This window comes from Musca autumnalis, unplaced genomic scaffold (genome assembly GCF_047663935.1).
Source record: "Musca autumnalis isolate F117 unplaced genomic scaffold, ASM4766393v1 scaffold_3, whole genome shotgun sequence".
Lineage (NCBI taxonomy): Eukaryota > Metazoa > Arthropoda > Insecta > Diptera > Muscidae > Musca > Musca autumnalis.
In genome coordinates this window covers 131,066,574-131,093,575 of record NW_027411866.1, presented here as the reverse complement: position 1 = coordinate 131,093,575, position 27,002 = coordinate 131,066,574, and the positions used below count along the sequence as shown (strand labels likewise).

The 27,002-nt window shown below is 36.1% G+C and overlaps 2 protein-coding genes across 3 annotated transcripts in view; both read right to left on the bottom strand.

The window, feature by feature from the left end:
- Positions 1–26,195, bottom strand: part of LOC141397743 (heat shock protein 30C) — a 110,904-nt gene extending 84,709 nt beyond the window's left edge. The window contains exon 1 of one of the 2 annotated variants that reach the window (XM_073974401.1): positions 26,057–26,195. The gene's annotated coding sequence lies outside the window, so the exon portion shown is untranslated. The remainder of the gene's footprint in view (positions 1–26,056) is intronic. The other variant, XM_073974402.1, reaches the window with a different exon arrangement.
- Positions 8–26,389, bottom strand: IntS6 (integrator complex subunit 6). Its single transcript, XM_073974399.1, has 2 exons — positions 26,057–26,389; positions 8–4,564 (listed from the first exon to the last, which is right to left on the bottom strand). Exon 2 carries the CDS (start codon positions 4,083–4,085, stop codon positions 552–554), a length of 3,534 nt encoding a protein of 1,177 aa, XP_073830500.1. The 5' UTR covers positions 4,086–4,564; positions 26,057–26,389; the 3' UTR covers positions 8–551.
- Positions 26,390–27,002: the final 613 nt, after the last annotated feature.

Sequence of the window (27,002 nt, the reverse complement as noted above, 5' to 3'; positions counted from 1 at the left end):
AACGGAATTCTTTAAAATTAGATTTTATTTTTACTTAAATTGATAAATTTTTAGGTGTATGTATAGTATACGTAGATAGATTCACAATTATATTATTAAGCGTTTAGTAAATGAAATAAAATACAATATGCTGCTGAGGCCAGAGGGGTGGTGATAGTCTAAAAATATCTATAAAACCAATAACAAAAAAGGATTTTCCAAAAATTTCAGTTAAAAAATATCCTAGAGATTTTGTCAATAATTAACAGGTGACTGCTCTGCTGCTGCGTAACATTTTCAAAAGAAAGTAAAGAAAAAATAATATTTTACATTTTTGTTTTGTTTCTTTTTTCGGATCACGACGACATTTACAAAGGGGGGAAAGGGAGGATGATTTACAGTTTCTATTATAAAAGGTGAAAATGTTTTCTGTATAGGAATAGCAAAAAGTCTGATTCTATTTGATTCCCGGATTTTTTTGTTCTGTTCCACTTCTTTACCCAAACATTATTACTATCCCACTCGCTCACTACTCTAGTCTACTAGATTCTCTAACTATATTACAATAATTGTTAACTTGTGGCTGGTAACTGTTGTTTTTTTGTATCCCACCACTCTTGTATGCTATTGACCATTTGTTTACGTCTAAACCGCAGGGATTCGGTAATGCACATTTGTATGAATTTCGATTTCATATCATCATCACCCTTAATCAAACTCAAATGCTCCAAAAGTTGCGAATAGTTACGGCCGGGACGGCGAATATCACGGAATACTTGGGCCCTTAAATCCATATTATGTTTACGTGCCTGCTCTTTTTGTTCATCGGTTAAGGTGATGACAGCCACTGAGGAGTGATTAACATGATTTGAGAATGTATGCGAATTGGCGGAGCTGCCATTGGCTCCTTCTTTCTTAAGAGAATCGAAATTACTGCTAGCCAGTAGGGAACTTAGAGGGGTGGATGATGAAGGTGGTGGCATTAGTGCGGTTTCATTATCCACTTTTGAACTATCAGCTGTTGTTGGGTTGGGATCGGCAGATGTATTTCCGACGGCTGGCGATGATGATGTTACAGGCAATGAGTTTGTGGAGTTACCATTGTGGCATTGTTGCAGGATTCGGGAAATTTCTTGAGCATCATTGATATCGTGTAAATGATGAGCTGCAGCTCCAGCAGCTGACGCTTGATGTACAACGCCACTAATACCACTGTTGCTTCCAGTTAATATTTGTGGCTGCTGTTGCGGCAGAGTTTGAACAGATGGCATGGCGTGGGGTGGCAATCCAGAACCATAAGGACTAACTGATGGATTAGATGCCATTATGCCACCAGCACCATTTGTGGCGTTCGGTGATGCCATTGGCATGCTGTTGGGCATCCCGTAGATATTACCATTTAACGGTATGGAATTGGGATTGTGGTGCTGCATTGCCGCCAAGTGAGAAGGTTGCCCTAATAACGTGGGTGCCGGCGGTGGTGGCGTACTGGGTTCATGTGGTCCCAAAGCTGCTGCATAATTTGTCATATATGGATGTGGTGAAGAGGCAGGTGATTGTAGAGACTGATGATTTAATGTCTGAGGTGGGACCGCCGATGACATTGCCACCATATGTGAAGGATGTGGACTCATATTTGGTGGCACAACCACCCCCATTTGGCCATTTACCATTTGTGGGGGTATTGCTCCAGGATTTAATTGAGAACCCGCAGGATTTAGTAGATCATTATTTTGAGGATTATCACAGCTATTTTCAACTCCAACGCCATTAATGAAATCTCGCACATAACCATTGAAGAACTCCGGTTCGGAGGGTTCTTCGTCAGGAAAGTCGGGAAATGCCACCACCAAACGGTCAGGATCACCATCTTCAGACATGCCGGAGGACATTGATGATGCATCAGAATCAGAATCCATTGATTCCAAATCGGATAGGGAAGATACTGACGAAGCATTCGAAGACATACCGGAACTGGACATTGGCGATGAGCAGGTGGAGACACCAGAACAGGAGGGGGTGGGCGTACGTGGTCGGCTATCTGTTGAGGTGCGTCGAAATACATAATCCATGCGTATGGGACCAGCCTTACGTTTGCGAACCCGTGAAGAGTCCAATTTTTTGCCAGGACCACCCCCAACACCACTAACACCTGGCACACCTGAGCTACCTGAACCATTGCCTTTCATAGGAGCTGCCACATCACCCAAATCAGCTTCGTCCACCATAACCATATGTTTGTCCTTTTTGTAGGGGTTGCCAAACATGTGCTGCCTTACATTTGTGGGTTCTATTTCACGCAGTGGATTATCCTTGTTCTTCAAATACTCTTGGTAATTACCCATTTCGGCAATGGGTAGACAATGTCCGGAATCCTTGGCCACCAAACTAGCCGCTTGAGGACGCATAAACGCCTCACGCATACGACCAATTTCTTCGATTATATCCCTTCGTGGTATATCAAAGGGATTGCGATAGGATTTCGCCGACTGTTGTCTGGTTAGCTGTGGCACCACCACCGTATAATTTTCCAAGGGTTCTATTTCTGAATGCAATTTGGCAAAGGTATCACGCAGCAAAGGATGTCTTACCAAATCCCTTCTTAGTGGCACCCCAGTATTCAGCTTCGCCGTTTCCACTTGGCGATAGGGAGGTTTTGGTTGTTTCAACTGCTTATAGACTTTCATGCAAAGATTTTCTTGGTCCTGTTTCGCGGTATTCTTTATGTGTTTCAGTTGATTGGCAATATTCGGAGACAAATAGTTATCCACGTTGTCCGGCAGCAGGAACTGTAGTAAGGGATATGGTACTGAGATATTTAGCAGGGCCTTACGCAAAAATGGACAATAGTAGGGAGGAATGGATCGGACATAGGCATTAAATTTATACATCAAGTCATTGGGAGGACTCATGTTGTACTTGTGTATCAAGTCGTGCAGCAGGGGCAACAGCGCAGGATAATTGTAGGCCAACACATAAAGATGAACTTGTGACGAAGTTGAAGAGGCCTTGAGATAACCAAATGGCAGCTCAAACCCATGCATGCCATTTGAAATGATAACCTGCCAACATTTTTTCATTTCACGTTTTTGTAAAATCTGCAGCGTTAGAGGACTAGCTTCAATTTCATATTTATCCACTGGAAAATTATGTACAGTCTGAGGCTCGTCTACGGCCGGTGTCACTACCTTTAGCTTGGGATGAGCGTCGCGGGGAGGTAAAGTGGGTGCCTTTGGATCAGGCCAATATGGTTCGGGCAAAGGCCAATACCCGATTGGAAACGTCTTTTGACTTATGTGCTTTTGTACGTAGATCATTTTCTTCAATGGTTGGAATATCAAATCCTGCAATGCTTCATTGGGCATATTGTTGGGATCTTTGGGTATGAGAGGTTCAAACTGCAGCACAACCCCCGGTTGTACCTTCTGTACAAGGCTTTCAATACATTGATTTAATACATAATGGGATCGCACACGATACGAACGTCCTCCTGTCACTTCACACATTCTCTCTATGGGAGAATCATCATGTGGCACCTTACCCTCAACCCTTTCATCCATACGATTGCCGGACATACGTAGAACCAATGAAAACAGACGTTGATCCCATCGAAAAGGTTCTTTGGTAAATTTTGTGCCCGGTATTTGAGTATTTAACGGCAGTATAATATCCTGATGTACAACATTGCGGTTCGAATAACGTCCACCATCGGTGATGACAATAATTACTGAAGGTTCCAAATAGAATGGGCAACGACCCTGACCATATGTATCAATACCAGATTGCATACGATTTAAATTCAACAAATCAAAAGCATTCTTTAACGACTCTCCCATGGATGTGAGTCCTGTGGATTGTAGATTTTTCAGTTCATTCATAAAGGTGGCATGATTCTCTTTCCAGCCGGCTTTAACATTGGCTGGGGGTTCTTCGAATGTTAACAGCATGTAGCGATCACCCAAACAGTCTTGTGTACGTTGACGGTATTTGAGAAAAGTTTCCACGGCACCCTTTGCTATGTCCAGATAGGTTTTTTGTACGCCATTAACATAGGCCTTTTGGCACATGGACGACGAAGTGTCGACCAAAAACAAGATAATTGTCATTTTCACAACACCTTTTGTTTTGTTTTGCTCGCACTACTAACACAACAAAATGCAATGCACTCTTAAAGAAATTAAGACGCCCGTGCGTTTGTTTGTGCAAGAAGGTGCACAAGTAATCCTTATAAAAAGGATTTTGTATTTCCTAATTGCAAAATTTTTCCTCCTATGCTTAAGTTGTGTTGATCTTTCTTGTGATCTCAGATCTCACTCTCTTTTTTCTGTGACTCTTAAATAAATGTCAATTCAATCAATTGAACTTTTGTCAGTGAGAGAAGAGTGGAGAATTATCTATAATTTAGAAGTTCTCTTGGTTTCCAGCTCGTAGATGATAGGTAGTAGGCTTTCTTTAGATTCGCTGTTTGTAATAAATGGGCGTTTAAAACGCCCATTTTTTATTTGTTGTCATTTCTTTGCCGCATGGAAAACATTTCATAGCTTTTTCTCAAATACAACAAAAAGAAAATAAATTCAAAATAAATCTGCAAAAAATGTAAGAGAAGAAAAAATGGAGAGAGAAAAAGGAAATCGAATTAATGTTACAGTTATTTTTCTTCTTTTTAATAAGATATCATGTCGTAGTTGTCATGATAAGATAAATATACATAAAGTGAGGTTAAGTATGAAATTGTTAAAAATTAATAAAATCCGACAAATTATGCAAATATTAAGACATCGTCAATAGACTTTATATACTAAAACTTAAACCATATACGACTAAGAGATTCAGTCTTAAATCTCAAAGATGCAGAATGTACATACTTATTCTGGAGTAAATCACGTTTTATTAAAACAGAGAAGCCCATAATGACACTAAAGGCCTATCTAACAAGATTCAACAGAAACCAATCAGGAAACAGAAATTAAATTGAGCTTCTGGGTAACGAAGGTACAATAAAGTAGAACAGCCTCCAAAAATCCTGTCTGAATTGCCTGTTTCGATAGTTAGATGCAAAGTCTTTCACACTTAGAAAAAAGGTAAACCGCAGGGAGTCCTGTTATACCTATTTATTATACCATGTGAGCATTTCCAGAATTCTAAGGGCAATCATAGTTTCACATCAGTTAGGTGCAACGACGAACATTTCATGAATAATTTTTGAGAATATAGGTATGTAGCGTACTTTAATAATCACCATCTTCAGACATGAAGGAGGACATTAATTATGCATAAGAATCCATTGTTTCCAAATCGGGTAGGGTAGATACTGATGAAACATTTGAACACATACAGCAATTGGTCATTGACGATAAGCAGTGGAGACATCAGAACAGGGAATAAAATACGAAGTTTCCCAAAGTGGTGTGATACCTACGGAACTGTTTCTGTATTCCGCCCCAAGCAAGTTTCAATAGCATTTAAACGGATACAATCGCAGATGCCATAAACATTTATCGTGTGAACGCGGTCCCGGGCAAACCGAAGTAGTTTTGCCTCAACTACCCCGATGACACCGTGCAAAACATCTAACCAGCATGGCGCAGAGGCCCGCACGACGCACTGCACCTTTTCAACCGCCCTGAAAACTTACTCAACTATCTCCATCAGAATGCATCAGAATCAGAATACATATATTCCAAATGAGATAGGGAAGATACTGCTGAAGCATTTAAAGACATACTGTAACTGATCACTGACGATGAGCAGGTTGGGGTGTGCGTACGTGTTGATGGTGGTTGAAATACATAACCCATGCCTGTGGGACCAGTCTAGCGTTTCCAAACCAGTAAAGAGTTCTGTTTTTCCAAGACCACACACAACTCCACTAACACATGGTACCCACCCAAATCAGGGTTACCAAACATGTCCGCTGCCTTATATTAGTAGGTTCTATATCATTCTGTGGATTATCGTTAGCTGTGGCACCGATACAGTGTCATTTTCCAAGGGTTCTATTTCTGATCTCCACAATGAAGATATCCTTAAAGGCCCTGAGCTGTGACACTTTATCGAATGGTCGCATAAATGACTCAATGTTTATCACAGTGAATGATCTCCATATACACGCCTATTATTTCATAACATTCTGAAGTGACTTTAGATGATTCGCAACATTAGGAACCTTGAATCCTTCTATTTTTTAAGCTCACAGCCATTATCCTAAACAGATGATAAGCATCGTATACTCCTAGTTATCGTTCCAAACTTACTTTGGACACGCATTTCCGTTAGTAATAGGGTCTCTGGTACTCTATCTAGATCGTAAAAACCTTGCCATATTTGTCTGTGTGGAGGATCTCACAAAAATTGGTGATAAGAATAAATATATCAATAATATTTAAGCAAGTACTCGTATTGTTTCGACATTTTATGGTGCCGTATTTTAACAGTATTGAAAAACCTTCATATGCTTTGTGTCCAACACAATAGAACAGATCATTGTCCACATATGACATAGAGTTCAATCGCATTACAGGAGACTCTTTTAACAACAACCATAAGCTACCGAATGTGACTCCGGTTATCTTAAAGAAATTTGTGGTCAACTCTTAATCCTTCCTTACTCCTTGATGTTTGGTTTACTTTCATATGACAAAACATGGTGTAATAATATAATAATTGTTCCACAAATATCCCAGCCGGGACAGGGGAGACTTCTCTCATATCTCATATTAGCTCAATGATATGGGACCTACTGTTTATCGCCGAGTCCGAACCTCGTGTCTAAGACACCACTTGTAGAGAAGTTGTACAAGGCTGAAATACTCAGAAAATGTCGCCAACATTACTGAGAGGTATTTTGCCACCGTTGAAAAGTGTTGAAAAGTTGAAAAGTGATGTTGACTGGCCGGGGAATCGAACCCACGACCTTTAGCGTGCAAGGCGGGTGTGCATACCATGCACCACGGTGGCACATGGTAAAGGTCAAGAAAAATATTCGGAGCAAAATCAGCTACTGGAGCATTCCTATTACAAAATATCCGATCCTAATTCACCAATCAGTGTTACCCATAAAAGGTGCAGGGCAATTACAACTACCGTATTCAGGAGAGTCTTTTCAAGTGACGAAACTAAGAAAAATCAAAACATAAAATTTCCATTGCTCGTACCGCTCTTCAGTAGAGGGATCAAACTTCTTATTACCAGATTTCACGTTCAACATTAACATTAGTAGGAGTGCCCATACACAAATGATGGTCCAAAAAAACATGGCTTCTCCATTTTGGTCTATTTTGCATTTGTTCAACATTGTTGACATCCAAACTGTAAATTCATTAACAGAAATGTGACAATTTGTTTTAAATTATTTACTATTTACTCCAACATTATAAATCGTCTTGAAACTTTTTGTTCAAAAAAATGGGAGTGTTTATGTTTATTTATGGGAAAAACCGCCACAGGGACAACAACTGTATGTAAATGGCTAGGACATAAGTGCTGATATGAGAAAATTGTTAAATCGTTTTCAACTCAGAAAGGGAAAAAACTAAATGTCTGCCATGATTGACGACAATATCTTTTAAGGTCCAAACATATAGGTATACCCGTAGAAAAAGTGAAGCATTCCGCATCTCGTTTGAGCTCTTCCAAACTGAAGAGGAAAAGGTAAATTTCGGCATAAAAAATCATCATTTTATTTCCAAGTTTAATTTCATAGTTTCATACAGATATTCTTGGTTATTTGAGTTTGAGTCCAGAAATGGCCGACTGATGGTACTGACCGGCAATAGGAAAATTTACCTACAACTCGACAATCAGTAATAGAATAGAACCTTTTGTTTTCTTCCCTTCGTCGCACTATGGGACGAATGACAGGTTTTTGAGGCAATAAAAAACACTGGAAACAGCTGGAGCTTTGGTTCCGATCGGTTCAGATATATATTTACATATACATATATAAGATATATATGTATATACAAAATGCTTCAGTTATACCATGATGTTCGTAATATAAATTCTCTGAAATGAAAATAAGAATAGATCTCAAGGTAGTTTTTATACCGAGAAATGGAGTTGTTGGGGGCCTCCCTAGATCTATAATATTGAAGATTTCAGTGCTTGGTATAACTCGGTAAGATTACTATCAAACTTGGCGACTTGTGCCATATTGAGCATCGTCCAGTCCCAACACAGTTCAGTATTTAAAAATATCAACAATTTTAAGTGTCATGCAATTTGTAATCAGTTTTCTATAAGTTCTTGGGTCCATATGGATACAAATTTTTGTACACATGTAGTACTTACTATTATTTTCTATCACATATATATAGTTTCGCGGATACGTCGCGATACCGAGAGTTATATTCCAAAAAGCCTATAAGCTTCCAAAGTTCACACCACAACAAAAGTTCATTATAACATCTTACTTTTTTTAAATCAGTAGGTCTGTACGATAACCCAAAAATACAAATTCTTACAAATTTTTACTGAATGCTGTTCGATAACAAAATTATCCAGCAAAAGAGAGCGAGTTTGGAGAGATTTTTGGAGAGTTTTGCGACTGAGACCTTGCAAATTTTTGTTTTGTATTGTTCCTATGGAAAATACGAAACGATTGGAAATGTTATTTAAAGTATTTTACGTACGCTGCTTTTAATCACCTGTTCAATGTAAAAACTCGAAATGTTAACATTTTTGACCAAGAAAATTTCATAATTGTAATTTTTTTAGATTCTAAAGCGTTGTGGATCGTATTAAAGCATTAAATAAGTAAACTGCAATTTTAAAATTTATGTTTTTGTTCCGTTTGGTTTAAAATATCAACAGAAACAAAAACAAATTTCATACATTTTCGGAAACAGCTGACTTTCTTGCAAATTTTTGCAAAATGCTGTTCGATTACTTTCTGCAATTTTTCTTGCCTGAGAGAGTAATATTCACTGAGAGAGGTTGCTGGAACTGACTGAGTAATTATTGCTGGGAAAGTTATCGTACACACCTTATATCACAAGCTTAATTAGCAAATCTTTCCACGCATTTTCCATTTAAAAAAACGGCGTTTAATTGTCGAGCGATACAAATTTGTTCTTCGTGTGATTGAATTTTATAAAATTTTACAATATAAGATGTACTATCTTTGACAGCCTGGTATGCTATCATGAAGCGTAGTCAGGTGGAAATGTTTTTGTTTTTTAGTGGTCCAAAGTGTCAAGAATCTAAACCCGTTATTATTTTATTCAAATATATTACCTGAAAACTGGACTTTTTGCCTCAGAAACCCGCCATTCGGCCCATAGTGCGTCGTAGGCAAGAGTTTAGCATGTGCTTGTTAAATTGTATGAGAAAAGCAACAGATGTTGCTGTTAGTCTGCAACACCTCGTTCGTAGTTTATTAGGATGTAACGAAAAATGTCTAATTATTTGCGGTATTCACTCGTGGTGGTAAAGTGGCATTGTAGATCTTGCACATGTTGTTAATATTGTAGTTCAGAGATGAACACGGAGAGAGTATTACTGTATGTTAGTGCCGAACATGCCCTTGACGCTGGTTACGAAGATTTTCGGCAATTTACACACACACGACTCGAACGCAAAGAAAGAGCGTACAAAAGAGAGCAAATGTTTTGATTTGTTTTTGTTTTGTATCTTGCGTGTATACAAACTTAATAAAACACTGTCATAAATTGCCAATGTTTTGAATATATTCACATTTGTTGGCTGCCCACTTCACTTGAGTGAATTTCATTAAAAAATTTCATGAAATTAGGCGTTCTTAAATAAAATTCCCCACTACAGCAATTTCATGATTTTACTCTACTATGTTCCGGGCCACACTAAGAGTAATTTCACTGAAATTTTGACATAAAAGTAAAATAAAATGAAAAAAAGGTATGTTTGTTTTATAGGAATATTGCAACAAAGCAAAATAGCAGAACAAATGACACCGTGTACACTAGTTTCTTGAAATTATGCATTTTTCCCAAAAAATGCAAAGTTTCGTGTCAAAATTTCATTGAAATTACTCTAGTGTATCCCGGGACTAAGACTATGTTTACATTTACGAAATCCACTTGATTTCAACTGTCAACTCCTTTGCGTATACGTCAAATGAAAACTCATCTGAAATCGAGTTGATTTCATTTGACGTTTGAGCAATGGAATTGACAGTTGAAATCGAGAAAACTTAAAAATTTTGTACGAAAATTATATACAAGAGCTGTAAATCTACCACCATGAGTGAATAACTCTATTGAATTATCAAAATCGTTACATCAACACAAAAACATTCACTCATTCAACATGTGCACCGTGATGAAATTATAAGGTGGCGTAAAACGCCAGTAGTGGGATTCTCTAACGCATTTTTTGGCTATCGACAAAAATCGTTAAAATTAAAATGCTTATAATTTCTGTAATTAACTATATTATTCGGTAATTTAGCGACCAACAAAAAGTCCTCGCAAAGTTCTACCGATGCAACAGTGTGGACCGAGACAAAGTGGCGCCAAAACAATCAGCTGTTTTACACCCTTGTAAAAGTACAGTGCAATGTTTACAATACTTTTAGGCCGAGTTAATTAACAACCCTGTGGTAAATTAAACTTGCATGTATTTTGTTGTTGTGGTATTGTAAACAGTTGTAGATTTACAACAGTCGTGCACAGTTCTTTAATTTAAATTAATTCACACCTTTTTTTGCGAGAAAACTTAAAAATTTTGTACGAAAATTATATACAAGAGCTGTAAATCTACCACCATGAGTGAATAACTCTATTGAATTATCAAAATCGTCCCATCAACACAAAAACATTCACTCATTCCACATGTGCACCGTGATGAAATTATAAGGTGGCGTAGAACGCCAGTAGTGGGATTCTCTAACGTATTTTTTGGTTATCGACAAAAATCGTTAAAATTAAAATGCTTATAATTTCGATAATTAACTATATTATTCGGTAAGTTAGCGACCAATAAAAAGTCCTCGCAAAGTTCTACCGATAGCAACAGTGATGTCAACTTTTATTTGAATTTTTCATTCATAATGTTGCGTTTTAATTTAACCGATTTTTGTCGGTAGCCAGATTCGTAGTTTCAATCTGTCAAACGTAAACAAAATTTTTGACATCTTGAAGAATTTTCGAGTTGTTGTTCTGCTACTTACAGTGAGTGTCAAAAATATTCGGTTTTCAATTTCACCAATAATAACATCTCAGTATTTTCGAACCCCATAACCAATATCAATAAACCAAATACTTAAAAAAATGTTGGTTCTGTGGCAATTAAAAAATGTATGTAACATGGATCCATGGCAACCCTATAAGCGAGAATAACAAAGAAGAAGTTGTTAACCCTGTTTTCTATGCGTTAAAAATATTCGGTTTTTGTAAATTTTGTTAAATATTTTGGCAAAAAACCGGTCAATATCGAACTTTTTCTGCAATATTAGTATAAATTTCAATAATTGCGAACAGAATCTTTGTTCCTGTGTGCAGACATATCATATTTCATAGCAAATTATTAAAATTTAGGGCTAAGGAAAAACGCTTTCCTAGAAAAGAGAAAACTATTAATAGCTCTGTTCCAGAACTAAAAAGTTTTTACAATTTTTACCATTTTTACACATTTTGCGTTCCCGTACACAAAATTTATATGAAAATCGTTTACGACTTTTACAACTTTTACGACTTTTACCACTTTATAAAGTACGGGAACAGGCATCATATTTCTTTATAAAAACGGCAGGAATAAAGGGAATTTTTGCTTATTTTTGAATATTTAGTCGAATACATTTGAAATAATATGCAAAAGTCACGAAAATGTAGAAATAATTGATTTCGTGAAACACATAACCCAGCCAAACCAAGGACTGGGAGGGAAGGTAGAGGAATCTCCTGAAAAATTACGGCTAAACCGCCCTTAATTTTCCCGAAATTGGTCACCGAGTCCTAAATGACTTTCAAAAGATAGAAAATATGCACATACATTCCAAAAAAATCGAAAGGATAAAGCCTTTCATGGCCTTGTAACACATCACACACCATCGGCTTATTTACATAACCAAAAATCTAGTTCAAATTTCGCCTTGATGTACCTTCAAAACTTGATGTACGTCATAAACCTGGTGAAATGGAGTTAGTTTTGAACGTCTAAGCCGGAAAATCAGTATACCACCAAGTTTCCGGCCTTTCTGTGTACTCCAACACAAAAAGTACGAAGGAGCTTATAGGAGACATGTATTTATCAATGACTTATGATGTGTTACAAGGCCATGAAAGGCTTTATCCTTACGATTTTTTTGGAAAGTAAGTGCATATTTTTTATCTTCTGAAAGTCATTTAGGGCTCGGTGACCAATTTCAAGAAAATTAAGGGCGGTTTAGCCGTAATTTTTCAGGATATTCCTCTACCTCCCCTCCCAGGCCTTGGTTTGGCTGGCTTATGTGTTTCACGAAATCGATTATTTCTATATTTTCGTGACTTTTGCACATTATTTCACATGTATTCGACTAAATATTCAAAAATAAGCAAAAATTCCCTTTATTTCTGCCGTTTTTATAATGAAATATAAACATTTTTACTCTTTTCTAGGATAGCGATTTTCCTTAGCCCTAAATTGTAATAATTTGTTATAAAATATAATATTTTTGCACACAGGAACAAAGATTCTGTTCGCAATTATTGAAATTTATACTAATATTGCAGAAAAAGTTCGATATTGACTGTTTTTTTGCCAAAATATTTAACAACAGTTACAAAAACCGAATATTTTTGACGCATAGAAAACAGGGTTAACAACGTGTTCTTTGTTATTCTCGCTTATAGGGTTGCCATGGATCCATGTTACATACATTTTTTAATAGCCACAGGACCAACATTTTTTTAAGTATTTGGTTTTTTGAATATTGGTTATGGGGTTCTAAAATACTGAGGTGTTATTATTGGTGAAATTGAAAACCGAATATTTTTGACACTCACTGTATGTGAGCTGGTAAATACATCTTGATTTGCACATTAAAACGCATTTTATACTTGCACTTAAAACAGGTGTTTTGGGAGTTTACGTCCTTTATTTGACAGATGTTGTATGGTTTAACTGCAATTTGACGGCTCCTGAATAAAAAACATTGTAAAATCTATTTAGTTTTGCTCCCTCCCTAGTGCAATTACATTTTAGTACAACAAATAGCAAAAAAAAAAGGCAACATGACCCACTTGTTCATACAATAGTTGACTTCAAAATAACACAACACAACGACGACATCACTAGTCCCCCACACCTCTCTCAAACAAATGTATAGCAATGTTTATTATAACATGCTAATTATAATTAGAAGGGGAACAACAATTCGTACCTATAAATCCTATAAATGAAAGCAGCGGAGAACTCATAAAAGCCGTGTCAAGTTTGTTTATCTTTAAAATTGTTTTACAAATATGCATAATTTCATCTTTAGTTTTATTGACACAAATTTCTCAAAACGTCATTATAATGTAATTATAATAATTTTGTCCAAATATCATTACATGTTTATCCGTTAATCCATTACACCCCCCCTTCTTAATCACAGTTGCCAGTTGTTGTTTGTTTTACTTTCGTCAGTGCAATTTAATATCAGAGAAAGATGGGGAGAGGAAGCATATGTTTTACTCTCACATATTCCATAGAAAGGGTACATAGCGCATTAATGAAAAATATCTCAACATGTGCATGCATTCGTATAAAACAGAAAACCCTAAGTAGAAGGGTTGCCATTATTTTAGCAAATATGTATTCGGGGGGTTGTGGGCATGTATATTTTATTTGATGGATTTAAAAGAAAAATAAACACATTTGAAGGCTTCAAAAATTTAAAGAATTCACTTTAACGTTGGTGTTATGAGGACTGAAATCTGCTTGTACAATTCAACAAGAAATCTGACTTGTAATAATGTTCGTGTGAAACATCAGAATTCCTAGATACTGGCGACTTAGATGGTTTTCTGCTATACAAAACTGAGATAAAAACAATTTAAATAACGTTACTATCTAGTCTTATGAAGGAGTTAGAATACACCGGAAAATCATGAGCGAAATAGAAGCAATGGCATATGACAGATCATACTGCAGAATGTTTGTAGAGGCCCTATGCTCCTCAAGGAGTTAAACAAATGAAAAGAAGATGTTGTAGCCCAATCTATATACAAGAGCTGTAAATCTACCACCATGAGTGAATAACTCTATTGAATTATCAAAATCGTTACATCAACACAAAAACATTCACTCATTCAACATGTGCACCGTGATGAAATTATAAGGTGGCGTAAAACGCCAGTAGTGGGATTCTCTAACGCATTTTTTGGCTATCGACAAAAATCGTTAAAATTAAAATGCTTATAATTTCTGTAATTAACTATATTATTCGGTAATTTAGCGACCAACAAAAAGTCCTCGCAAAGTTCTACCGATGCAACAGTGTGGACCGAGACAAAGTGGCGCCAAAACAATCAGCTGTTTTACACCCTTGTAAAAGTACAGTGCAATGTTTACAATACTTTTAGGCCGAGTTAATTAACAACCCTGTGGTAAATTAAACTTGCATGTATTTTGTTGTTGTGGTATTGTAAACAGTTGTAGATTTACAACAGTCGTGCACAGTTCTTTAATTTAAATTAATTCACACCTTTTTTTGCGAGAAAACTTAAAAATTTTGTACGAAAATTATATACAAGAGCTGTAAATCTACCACCATGAGTGAATAACTCTATTGAATTATCAAAATCGTCCCATCAACACAAAAACATTCACTCATTCCACATGTGCACCGTGATGAAATTATAAGGTGGCGTAGAACGCCAGTAGTGGGATTCTCTAACGTATTTTTTGGTTATCGACAAAAATCGTTAAAATTAAAATGCTTATAATTTCGATAATTAACTATATTATTCGGTAAGTTAGCGACCAATAAAAAGTCCTCGCAAAGTTCTACCGATAGCAACAGTGATGTCAACTTTTATTTGAATTTTTCATTCATAATGTTGCGTTTTAATTTAACCGATTTTTGTCGGTAGCCAGATTCGTAGTTTCAATCTGTCAAACGTAAACAAAATTTTTGACATCTTGAAGAATTTTCGAGTTGTTGTTCTGCTACTTACAGTGAGTGTCAAAAATATTCGGTTTTCAATTTCACCAATAATAACATCTCAGTATTTTCGAACCCCATAACCAATATCAATAAACCAAATACTTAAAAAAATGTTGGTTCTGTGGCAATTAAAAAATGTATGTAACATGGATCCATGGCAACCCTATAAGCGAGAATAACAAAGAAGAAGTTGTTAACCCTGTTTTCTATGCGTTAAAAATATTCGGTTTTTGTAAATTTTGTTAAATATTTTGGCAAAAAACCGGTCAATATCGAACTTTTTCTGCAATATTAGTATAAATTTCAATAATTGCGAACAGAATCTTTGTTCCTGTGTGCAGACATATCATATTTCATAGCAAATTATTAAAATTTAGGGCTAAGGAAAAACGCTTTCCTAGAAAAGAGAAAACTATTCATATTTCTTTATAAAAAACGGCAGGAATAAAGGGAATTTTTGCTTATTTTTGAATATTTAGTCGAATACATTTGAAATAATATGCAAAAGTCACGAAAATGTAGAAATAATTGATTTCGTGAAACACATAACCCAGCCAAACCAAGGACTGGGAGGGAAGGTAGAGGAATCTCCTGAAAAATTACGGCTAAACCGCCCTTAATTTTCCCGAAATTGGTCACCGAGTCCTAAATGACTTTCAAAAGATAGAAAATATGCACATACATTCCAAAAAAATCGAAAGGATAAAGCCTTTCATGGCCTTGTAACACATCACACACCATCGGCTTATTTACATAACCAAAAATCTAGTTCAAATTTCGCCTTGATGTACCTTCAAAACTTGATGTACGTCATAAACCTGGTGAAATGGAGTTAGTTTTGAACGTCTAAGCCGGAAAATCAGTATACCACCAAGTTTCCGGCCTTTCTGTGTACTCCAACACAAAAAGTACGAAGGAGCTTATAGGAGACATGTATTTATCAATGACTTATGATGTGTTACAAGGCCATGAAAGGCTTTATCCTTACGATTTTTTTGGAAAGTAAGTGCATATTTTTTATCTTCTGAAAGTCATTTAGGGCTCGGTGACCAATTTCAAGAAAATTAAGGGCGGTTTAGCCGTAATTTTTCAGGATATTCCTCTACCTCCCCTCCCAGGCCTTGGTTTGGCTGGCTTATGTGTTTCACGAAATCGATTATTTCTATATTTTCGTGACTTTTGCACATTATTTCACATGTATTCGACTAAATATTCAAAAATAAGCAAAAATTCCCTTTATTTCTGCCGTTTTTATAATGAAATATAAACATTTTTACTCTTTTCTAGGATAGCGATTTTCCTTAGCCCTAAATTGTAATAATTTGTTATAAAATATAATATTTTTGCACACAGGAACAAAGATTCTGTTCGCAATTATTGAAATTTATACTAATATTGCAGAAAAAGTTCGATATTGACTGTTTTTTTGCCAAAATATTTAACAACAGTTACAAAAACCGAATATTTTTGACGCATAGAAAACAGGGTTAACAACGTGTTCTTTGTTATTCTCGCTTATAGGGTTGCCATGGATCCATGTTACATACATTTTTTAATAGCCACAGGACCAACATTTTTTTAAGTATTTGGTTTTTTGAATATTGGTTATGGGGTTCTAAAATACTGAGGTGTTATTATTGGTGAAATTGAAAACCGAATATTTTTGACACTCACTGTATGTGAGCTGGTAAATACATCTTGATTTGCACATTAAAACGCATTTTATACTTGCACTTAAAACAGGTGTTTTGGGAGTTTACGTCCTTTATTTGACAGATGTTGTATGGTTTAACTGCAATTTGACGGCTCCTGAATAAAAAACATTGTAAAATCTATTTAGTTTTGCTCCCTCCCTAGTGCAATTACATTTTAGTACAACAAATAGCAAAAAAAAAGGCAACATGACCCACTTGTTCATACAATAGTTGACTTCAAAATAACACAACACAACGACGACATCACTAGTCCCCCACACCTCTCTCAAACAAATGTATAGCAATGTTTATTATAACATGCTAATTATAATTAGAAGGGGAACAACAATTCGTACCTATAAATCCTATAAATGAAAGCAGCGGAGAACTCATAAAAGCCGTGTCAAGTTTGTTTATCTTTAAAATTGTTTTACAAATATGCATAATTTCATCTTTAGTTTTATTGACACAAATTTCTCAAAACGTCATTATAATGTAATTATAATAATTTTGTCCAAATATCATTACATGTTTATCCGTTAATCCATTACACCCCCCCTTCTTAATCACAGTTGCCAGTTGTTGTTTGTTTTACTTCATAGGTGCAGCGTTGTCAGTATTGGGGATTTTTCCCCAAATTGGGGAATTTTTATTTGAAATGGGGAAAAAAATTTCGACTTGGGGAATTGGGAAAATGTTGAGGAAATCTGAAAAATCTTTGGGGATTTTTGGGGAATTTCTTTTTTGATTAATTACTTCAGATTATCTGATCTTTTTTAATTTCAGTACGTGAATAGTATTAGCGCACGCGTGACGCACAAATGATATGCATCATATACTAACTGGTCGCAGCTGTAATAATTTATGACAGATTTGAAAAGTTATCATGCGGTTCGACGACTGACAGCGTACTAGAACAGTGGGTTGAATTGAAATAACATTTTCCATCATTTCTACTGCTGAAGGGGACTTAACTGCAGAAATGGTTTCTAGATTGGTGGGCAATGATGAAATTAAACTTTATTTAACATTCATGGCTCCAATTATAAAAGAGATAAATATGCTTAGGCCCGTTATTATATCCTTTTTTAGTAGTTAAATGTTAGCCGATATCGGACAGATAACCCGTTTTATATTCCTGCAAGTTTGCTTTAATAAGAAGTGTCAGATAAATTGAAAGCAAGTTTGTGTTCCTTTTAAAATTTAAAGTGCGCCCAAAAACAAGAAAAATTTGAGAGCAAATTCGAATCAACCAATCCGATTTGAGTAAATTTTATGTATACAGACTGTTTTGCTTGAAATGGAATGGAAGATGTAATAACAAATTCCTGGTAATGCGAACTTAATTCCTTATTTTTCTTAAAATAAGGTATAACAATAAGGGATTTTAAAGAAAAGATATAAGAACGGGCCTTAATCTAAGTTTTCAAACCGATGCACACTGCAAATATGCATTTTCCCTGTGCACTCGAATATTGAAACCATTTATAAAAAATTAAGAAGACTCGGCATATTTACCATGAGGAGCCATGAAACTAGGCTTTAATTTTGACTTGTACTTTTTTTGAGTAAACAATTATTAAAGTTAAAAAGACCAGTGCCGAATATCTTAAACGCTGTTAGTACAAATGCTGTAACCGATGCCTACAAATATGCAATTATTAAACTTACAAGCAATTTTACCCCAATATTTGCAGCAATTCACAGGGTTAACACAATTATAGCTCTATACGAACCTTTTCAGTTGTCAACACAAAAATCTCCACGATTGTTTAAGAATCGCAATGGAGAAAGTTATCATTCGTAAATTGGAAATGGTATTAAGTCCCGGGCCACACTAAGAGTAATTTCACTGAAATTTTGACATGAAAGTAAAAGAAAATGTAAATTAAAACGGTCTGTTTGTTTCATACGAATATTGCAACAAACCAAAATTGCAGAATAAATGAAACCGTGTACACTAGTTTCTTGATATTATGCATTTTTCCCAAAAAATGCAAAGTTTCATGTCAAAATTTCATTGAAATTACTTTAGTGTGGGCCGAGACAAAATATGCTTTCCGTTCCAACAAGTAATTCTTAAAATGCAGTACGAGTTACTAGAATAAATAATCAATTTTCTAACAAGTCCATTTGTTGTAGACATTTTGACCCTTTAATGATTCTGAATCACTTGAAAGTGAAGTTTTCAATATCGTTAATTTAATTCATATATAAGTGTATAGAATACTTTACAAGTTTAATGATATGAATTTCAATAGTAAAATAAAACTACTTTCGATTTTTTTAATTATTTGTTAAAAAAAATTTGGGGATTTTTTTTGAGGAAATTCAATAAAATCTGGGGAATTTTGGGGAAAAGTTTTGGGCAAGTTGGGGAAAAGAGTCTAAAAAATACTGGCAACGCTGCATAGGTGTGCACGGGCATCCACTGGTGGCTGCTGTAAAATGCTCTTACTTTTATTAATTCAACAAAACTGAGACGTTAAAGTATTTTTTGTAATTATTATTTAATAAATAATTTCATCCACGATTTTAGATTAAAATTGTGTTTTCACAATTAAAAAACAATTTAGAAAAACCATGAAAAACGACAAATGTTAAATTCTCTTATGTTCTCTTAAATTCTGTTTTGCTCACCATTGTTTTACTTTCGTCAGTGCAATTTAATATCAGAGAAAGATGGGGAGAGGAAGCATATGTTTTACTCTCACATATTCCATAGAAAGGGTACATAGCGCATTAATGAAAAATATCTCAACATGTGCATGCATTCGTATAAAACAGAAAACCCTAAGTAGAAGGGTTGCCATTATTTTAGCAAATATGTATTCGGGGGGTTGTGGGCATGTATATTTTATTTGATGGATTTAAAAGAAAAATAAACACATTTGAAGGCTTCAAAAATTTAAAGAATTCACTTTAACGTTGGTGTTATGAGGACTGAAATCTGCTTGTACAATTCAACAAGAAATCTGACTTGTAATAATGTTCGTGTGAAACATCAGAATTCCTAGATACTGGCGACTTAGATGGTTTTCTGCTATACAAAACTGAGATAAAAACAATTTAAATAACGTTACTATCTAGTCTTATGAAGGAGTTAGAATACACCGGAAAATCATGAGCGAAATAGAAGCAATGGCATATGACAGATCATACTGCAGAATGTTTGTAGAGGCCCTATGCTCCTCAAGGAGTTAAACAAATGAAAAGAAGATGTTGTAGCCCAATCTACTAGAAAAACAATAAGCTTATACAATTGACCGATTGAAAATGCCAACTGTGTCCCCCAGTGAAGCCTGAATGGTGATAAAGATTAAAAAAAATCTACAATTTCGGGAAGGCTAGATCAAAACACTGTTAAATTGTCTCTAATTTCCTCATGTTCAAATATATGTTACAAGTAGTTGTAGTTATAGTTCGCCTTGAATCGATAATTCTTTTCCGAGGAAATGAACCAGGAAAAGCCAAAACAAAGAAGTGTTTTCTTGATTTTACCCAAGGAATTTGGCAGCTAGCGCCTTTAGTACCTTACTCTTTGCTTTAACTTTGGGGTTAATTCGCAATCCTAGTAGGAATAATGTAATATGTGCTCCCCTAAAACCATGTTGGTAGCTATCAATATATATATTGCGCTCTTTCAGCAACGGGACTCTGAGATTATGTTAAAACTTTAAAAGCGGTATACAAAGAATGAACTTTGCCAGTAGAAGAGATTATTGTGTCTTCACTTCTCCCAGCCGATCATCGGCATAGGTTCCCTACCACAGCAGGGGATTCTTTGTACCTGATGGACCCGAAACTAAAAACGTTTCGGCCAGCGGCTGTCAATGCATCATCAAACCTATGCTGCTACAACAACAACGCCACGCGCTATTTCTACAAATATTTGTCTAGGACTCGGATTTGTCTAGGACTCGGATTTGACAAGATTTGCAATAGGACAGTGTTGCTGGCGCTCAACATAGGAAAAACATTTGAGGACATCGAACAGCCAATCGTACGTGTAATTCAAGAACAACAAGATTGAAACAGGGAGTTCACAAGGTGGGGTGATATCTCCGGAACTTTTTAACCTGTATCTTTCCTGTATACAGACTCCCTCCAGACGCCATTGGGATCTTTGAGTATGCTTTTCCCTGATGTCATTTGTAAAAGGCTTGACTACTGTTTGATTTATCTTATCAACTTTTTCCGCTCGAGGAAAATATAAATATCTGCCACTAACTCTACGGCCACTTTTTTCACCACATGGACTGCGGACAGGAGCACAGATTTGAATGTCATGACCGATAGGTCAAATTCGATAGAAAGTTCGCGTATGCCAAAGCAATCTGTGACAAGCTGATATATAGTGGCAAGGTCCTCCTAGGAGCCAGTGTTGTCTGCGAATATACGTACAACGTGATGACAAAATATTCAAACCTGTCAGAACGCCGCTAAGAATAGCAACTGGGTGCCTTCCGATGTCTTCAGTGCACCATCTACTTGAGGAACGACATACTCTCGTTGCAGTACTTGGTCGGGTGTTACCGTGAAACCAATTCTAATCACCATATGGTGGATAGAACGCCCCCAGCAAGGTTTGTCAGGAGGGATTTCTACCAAGAGAGGTTTAACGTTACATGAGAAAATCCTATAAAGCAGACAGATGCTATCGTGTGAATGCAGTCCTCGAAAATATCGCCCATCTGCCCAGCATGCACCTTTTCAAAAACCCTGCCAAACCTACTCAACTAACTCCAGCAGTTTTGTGGCTACAACCCATCGAAGCAGCCACGTTCCCTACAACTGGAGATATGCCCAGATACAAATTAAGCAAAAAAAAAATGAACTTACGGCTCTCATATATCGTCACCATAAATGCCCTAGTCGTATCTCCAAAAAAGTCAGAATTAGTTTTTTGATTGAACGATACATAAGACTAAGGGTAAGGTTACATTAGGCAAATATTTGCTCCAACGACCAGCAGTGTGCACTTACTCAGAGCAAGTGAGTGTAAATAATGCATTGACATTTATGCTCACTTGCTCTCAGTAAGCGAATACTGCCGGTCGCTGGAGCAAATATTTGCCTAATGTGACCTTACCTTAAAGCAGCGACGACCACAGAAATACAACCAAAGCGAAGACATGTATGAACGTATGAGTGAAAAAAGCAACAACCACATTATGAACGTTTTCACACGATAAGGTTTGCCTGCTCAAAAACGTGGTTTCCGTTTTGACTCTCATTCGTAATTTTCACATCTAGTGTTGCGTTTTTGAAGTCATTGTATACAAGCGTACTTTTTGAACAAAAAGAAGTACGGTTTTACATAAATGTACCAAAAAGGTTTATGTGTGTATTGTATTTGAAAATTAAAAAAGTAATTCTTGTGAATCCCATAAAATTGGATAAAATGTATGCGTTGTTAAAATTGTTGCCTCATGCGCACATGCCATGTTAAAAATAATGTAATAATTCTTACCACCTGAAGGTAAGATGATACCTGCGTTACCAGCGTAAATTTTTCAAGAAAGATTTTTATGAAATAGGGAAATATCTTTGTTATTACAGGTACATAGAAGTCATGTTTTGAAGAACACCTTGATTTGTAAAAAATATGATGAAACAGGTAGATAATATCTTACATGCTAGTGTTGAATGTATGGTACTTTATGTACGTTTTCGTTCACTTACTTCCACATTTTGTTTCAACACTGACACAATTTACGAATGAGAACCAAAACGGACAACGCATTTTTGAGCAGGCAAACCTTATCGTGTGAAAACGTTCTATGTTTTTGTTTGTTTTCATTAATTTACACTGTACGTGAGAGAGAGGAGCAAATGCAAAAACAACTCAGTGGGCGCCCTCACTATACGATCTAAGCAAAGAAGCTCGACCCTGCCTTAAAGCTAGGGTCATACTAGGCAAATATTTGCCCCAGCGACAGGGTGTGTATGTTTACTGAAAGCAAGTGAGCATAAATTTCAATGCATTATTTACGCTCATTTGCTCTCAGTAAACATACACACCCTGTCGCTGGGGCAAATATTTGCCTAATGTGACCCTACCTTAAGATACATGATATTGCAAAATGTCAAGCTTCACGTTATAAAATAACGATCCTATTGAAGAAAAGGTATTTCGGAAAATGGGATAGCATTGCAGATTTTGTTTTAATGACGGACCCCAACACCAAGCTTTTCCGCGGTTTTTGTTTCATAGTTCCTCCCATTCATATATGATTGATAATATTCCATATACTCGCCTTTATGATATTAATATTCCTTAAAACATTTTTTGGAACATTCCTAGTTTAACTATGATCATCTGATCGAATTGAAAATTTTACTATAGATATATTTTGACGCCCCGATTATAACAAATTTTTCCGAACCGATAAGAAAACACCTATCCAAATATGTAATTTTCTTAGCTGTATATAAACTGGTTGCGAGCCTGGAGCAAATTTCGGCTACGAGGACAAAATTTTCTTAAGTAGCCTGCCTTTGGCCCTGTATTTAAGAATTTCTCCTATGGGGACAAGTGCAAATTTCGGCTACGCAGACAAAATTTTCCTTAAAATTTTAAGTTTTTTGAAGTAAAAGTGGACGATGCGATCAAAACTCTCTTTTAAATTGAAAGTGTTCTTAACTAGCCGGCCTTCGGCCGGGGATTTATGACTTTCTCCTATGGACAGGGACAAAAGTGGGTTACGCAAACAAAACTTTCTTGTAAATTTAAAGTTTCTTAAGTAGCCGGCTTTGAGCAGGAATTTTATACATTCTTCTATAAACAGGTGCAAAAATAGGTCGGGTGCATAAAAGTACCCTCCATAAGCTTTAAAACGATGCCCATATTGCCCACGTTAGAATTGTAAAATGTAAAGACCCATAAAATTATATATCGTTGTATTCAGGATGCCAAGGGCTATCTACTGTAAAAATTTCAGCCCGATGCGGGAGGTGCCCATAAACAACCTAAAGGTGTGAAAGTATGAAATTTACGAAATGTCAAGACTCATATCTCGGGAAGTATGGACTTTCCCCGGAAAATTATATATCGTTCTATTCTGGATGCCAAGGGCTATCTATTTTAAAAATTTCAGCCCGATCGGAGAGGTGCCCATAAACAACCTAAAGTACGAAATTTCCGAAATGTCAAGACCCATATCACGGGAGGTATGGACTTCCCCCGGAAAATTTTATATCGTTGTATTCAGGATGCCTATCTACTGGGCTATCTACTGTAAAAATTTCAGCCCGATCCGAGAGGTGCCCCTAAACTACATTTAAGCCCACCAAGTCTCTGTCCCAAAACCAGATTATTTCTTCCATGAAAAAGCCATTTTATGGCCATGGACATAGGATAATGACAAAATGTGGCTTGCAAAATCGTCGTTACAGTGATAAGGAAGCTATTTCGAAATGTGAATTTATACAATGTATTAAAAAAAACTTTTATTGAAATCGCCATATCGGTCATCTTCATGACAAACCCCTCCAAACGTTCCCCCTGACAAAAGTAAATAAAAGCTCTGAAACATTGGCAACTCTGACAAGGTTAAACAATTTGATTTGCTGTGAGAAAAAAAAAACACACAGAGACCAAACACACTCAACGCAACACAATGCTGCTAACAGCGCACTCAAAATTTAGAGTACATTTTTGTTGTTGTTCGATTTAAGGAATCCACGGCAAAAAATTCAATGAATAACAAATAAATTTGAATATCTTCTCTGATAGCGAAACAACAATTTTTATTTGTTTTTAGTTGATAAAGAAAGAGCAGAATGCCTTCTAGACAGTAGAGTAATATTTTGATATCTCTGGCTGGCCCACAAAATTCTCAAAACGACGACGACAGCAACGAAAGTGAAAAAAAAACAAAAATACTATTTTTAAGAACCAAAAAATGTCCTATACGTGAACCGTTAGTTTTTGAAAAGCGAAATTGAAATATGTAAACAAACAAACGAACTGCAAAAAAATTGAAAAAAATGCAATAAATTCGTTGGCAGGTGGTGTGGGTGGGTGAGTGTTTTTGTGGTGAATTCTATTGGGGTATTTGGGCGCAATATGACTGAAGACGTTATATATTTTCCACGCATATTTTTAATTTGATTGTTTACTTTATTGATTTTGCAGTAAACAATTTAGCGACATTGGGGAAAGAGATTTGAAATAATGGCTTGAAAATTCATTCATTGAAATTACTTGAATCAAGATTAGAATGGTGCTAATTATAAATAACTCCAAACCGCCAGTAAACATTGCATAGAATCCTTATGCAAGAGTTTTGGCAAATGACATGTGCTGTCATCAAGTTGTTTAGGATGGAAACTGCAGTTGACATTGTATCCCACAGAACGTACATTGGCGATTTTGCAATACATTCAAATGCAATACTTTGCCGGGTCCTATTGATGCGAGATAATTTGCGAGATAGCTGTCACAATAATCCCACAACAATCCAGCATATGACTCTACTGTTGCTGCTTGCGGGGAATCCAACAACAGCATTAACAATAGATTACACATAAAGATCTTCTTTGTACAACGCACAGTGCGTTTTTAGCGTTTTTATCAAATACAAACAGCTATCATACACACACCTCACCAAACGAACGAACATCAACGTCAAAAACAACGTATTTGTTTTTGTTGCTGCCTGCGTTTTAATTTTGCGTTGCGTTGGGCTCCCCAATCAAACACTGAGAGCGAGAGAGTTGAGTTGTGCACATCAGTAATTAAATTCTTTTTCACACACACTCATTCGCATTAAGTTTAGTTGTTAGTTCACTCGAGTAAAACGAGTAAACCCGCTAATGTTGTTGTTGTTGCTGTGCTTATTCTATATGGCTGTCATTATTGCCGTTGTCGATGGCTTTGCGATGTGCTTTTGTTGTTTTCTTCTTTCTTTAATCATAAAAATGCAATGCTGCTCCACCAGTCAATACTCAATGTATGAATGGTTGTTGCTGTTGTATTGTGGGTATTTGATTTTAGCAACACACAAATCAACATCATGCGCTCATTCTTGGTCGTCAAACTAAATCTACCAACTGTCCATCCATCCATCCGACACAAAGTCAACGAAACAGCAACAAAAACAATGCAAGCAACAACCAACATCACACACAACGAACGTCGTCATCTATTTTATAAAATTCACTCACTCATTCGCTCTTCGCTCATTCACAACTTATTTGCGCTCACACAAAATATTTCATAAAAAGTAAAGCAAATAAAAAATAAAACGAATCAAAAAATACTGCTGCTTACAACAAAAATTTATCACTAATCGCGCAGCACAGCGGCGTCGAGACACCAAATTTTCTCTTATTTGTTTTTGTTCCACGAGTAAAAATTCTGTGAGCTTCTTCGGCTGCTACGACGGCAGTCTCCGTCAACGTCGTTGTTGTGTTGATTGAACGAACGAACACTTCTTTCTCACTTCTCTCTTTTTGTTATTTTTAAAACAAAGTATTTGTTTCTGCCTCCGTTGTTGTTTTGCGACGATAACTTTTTCTTAGGATTTTTCTTCTCTTATTCACTTTTATTTTTCCAAGCTTCCAATCACCTTCCTTTCAATTCAAACGTAAGAAACAAACTGTCAAACCAGCCATGAAATCTACTTCAAGCAAGTGAGAATTTATGTAGAGTGTAGAATTGTTGTGTAGAGATAACGACGTTTAATATCAGCTGTTCTAATTTGACAGCTACTTTAATGAATAATACAACCCTGTATGTGCAATTCAGGGTTGCAAAATCATAAAGGGCAGTATACACTATCAGTTTTGCGTGGCAGTCAACGTATTTTTACTTGGCGTTTACACAAGACAGACTGTCTACAACTCTGATTTACTAATACATACAAATATTTGGCTAGTTGCCTCGGCACTGTCTGGTAATTTTCGTAGACAGTAAACATGGACTTTTTTGAACAAATGAAAACAAAACTATTTCAAATAACAAAAAACACAACAGGGCCCCAGGACTAGGATGCAGCAAAACAAAAACAAAATATGTGAACGGAAAACAAAAAGAAATCGATGATTCTCACTCATAATTTTACAACTGGTTTTGCAGTTGTCTGGACGCCTACGTCACACAGGCAAGTTTTGGGTTTTTGACAATCAATACATGTACTCAACTGTCCTGTCATGTGTAAACGCAGGGTTAAGACAATTTTCTGGCAAATAAAAACTAGCTGTGTTCCTTTACTTAC

What these genes read in the sequence shown, in the direction of transcription:
- IntS6 (XM_073974399.1), bottom strand. Translation starts at nt 4,085, where the DNA reads ATGACAATTATCTTGTTTTTGGTCGACACTTCGTCGTCCATGTGCCAA.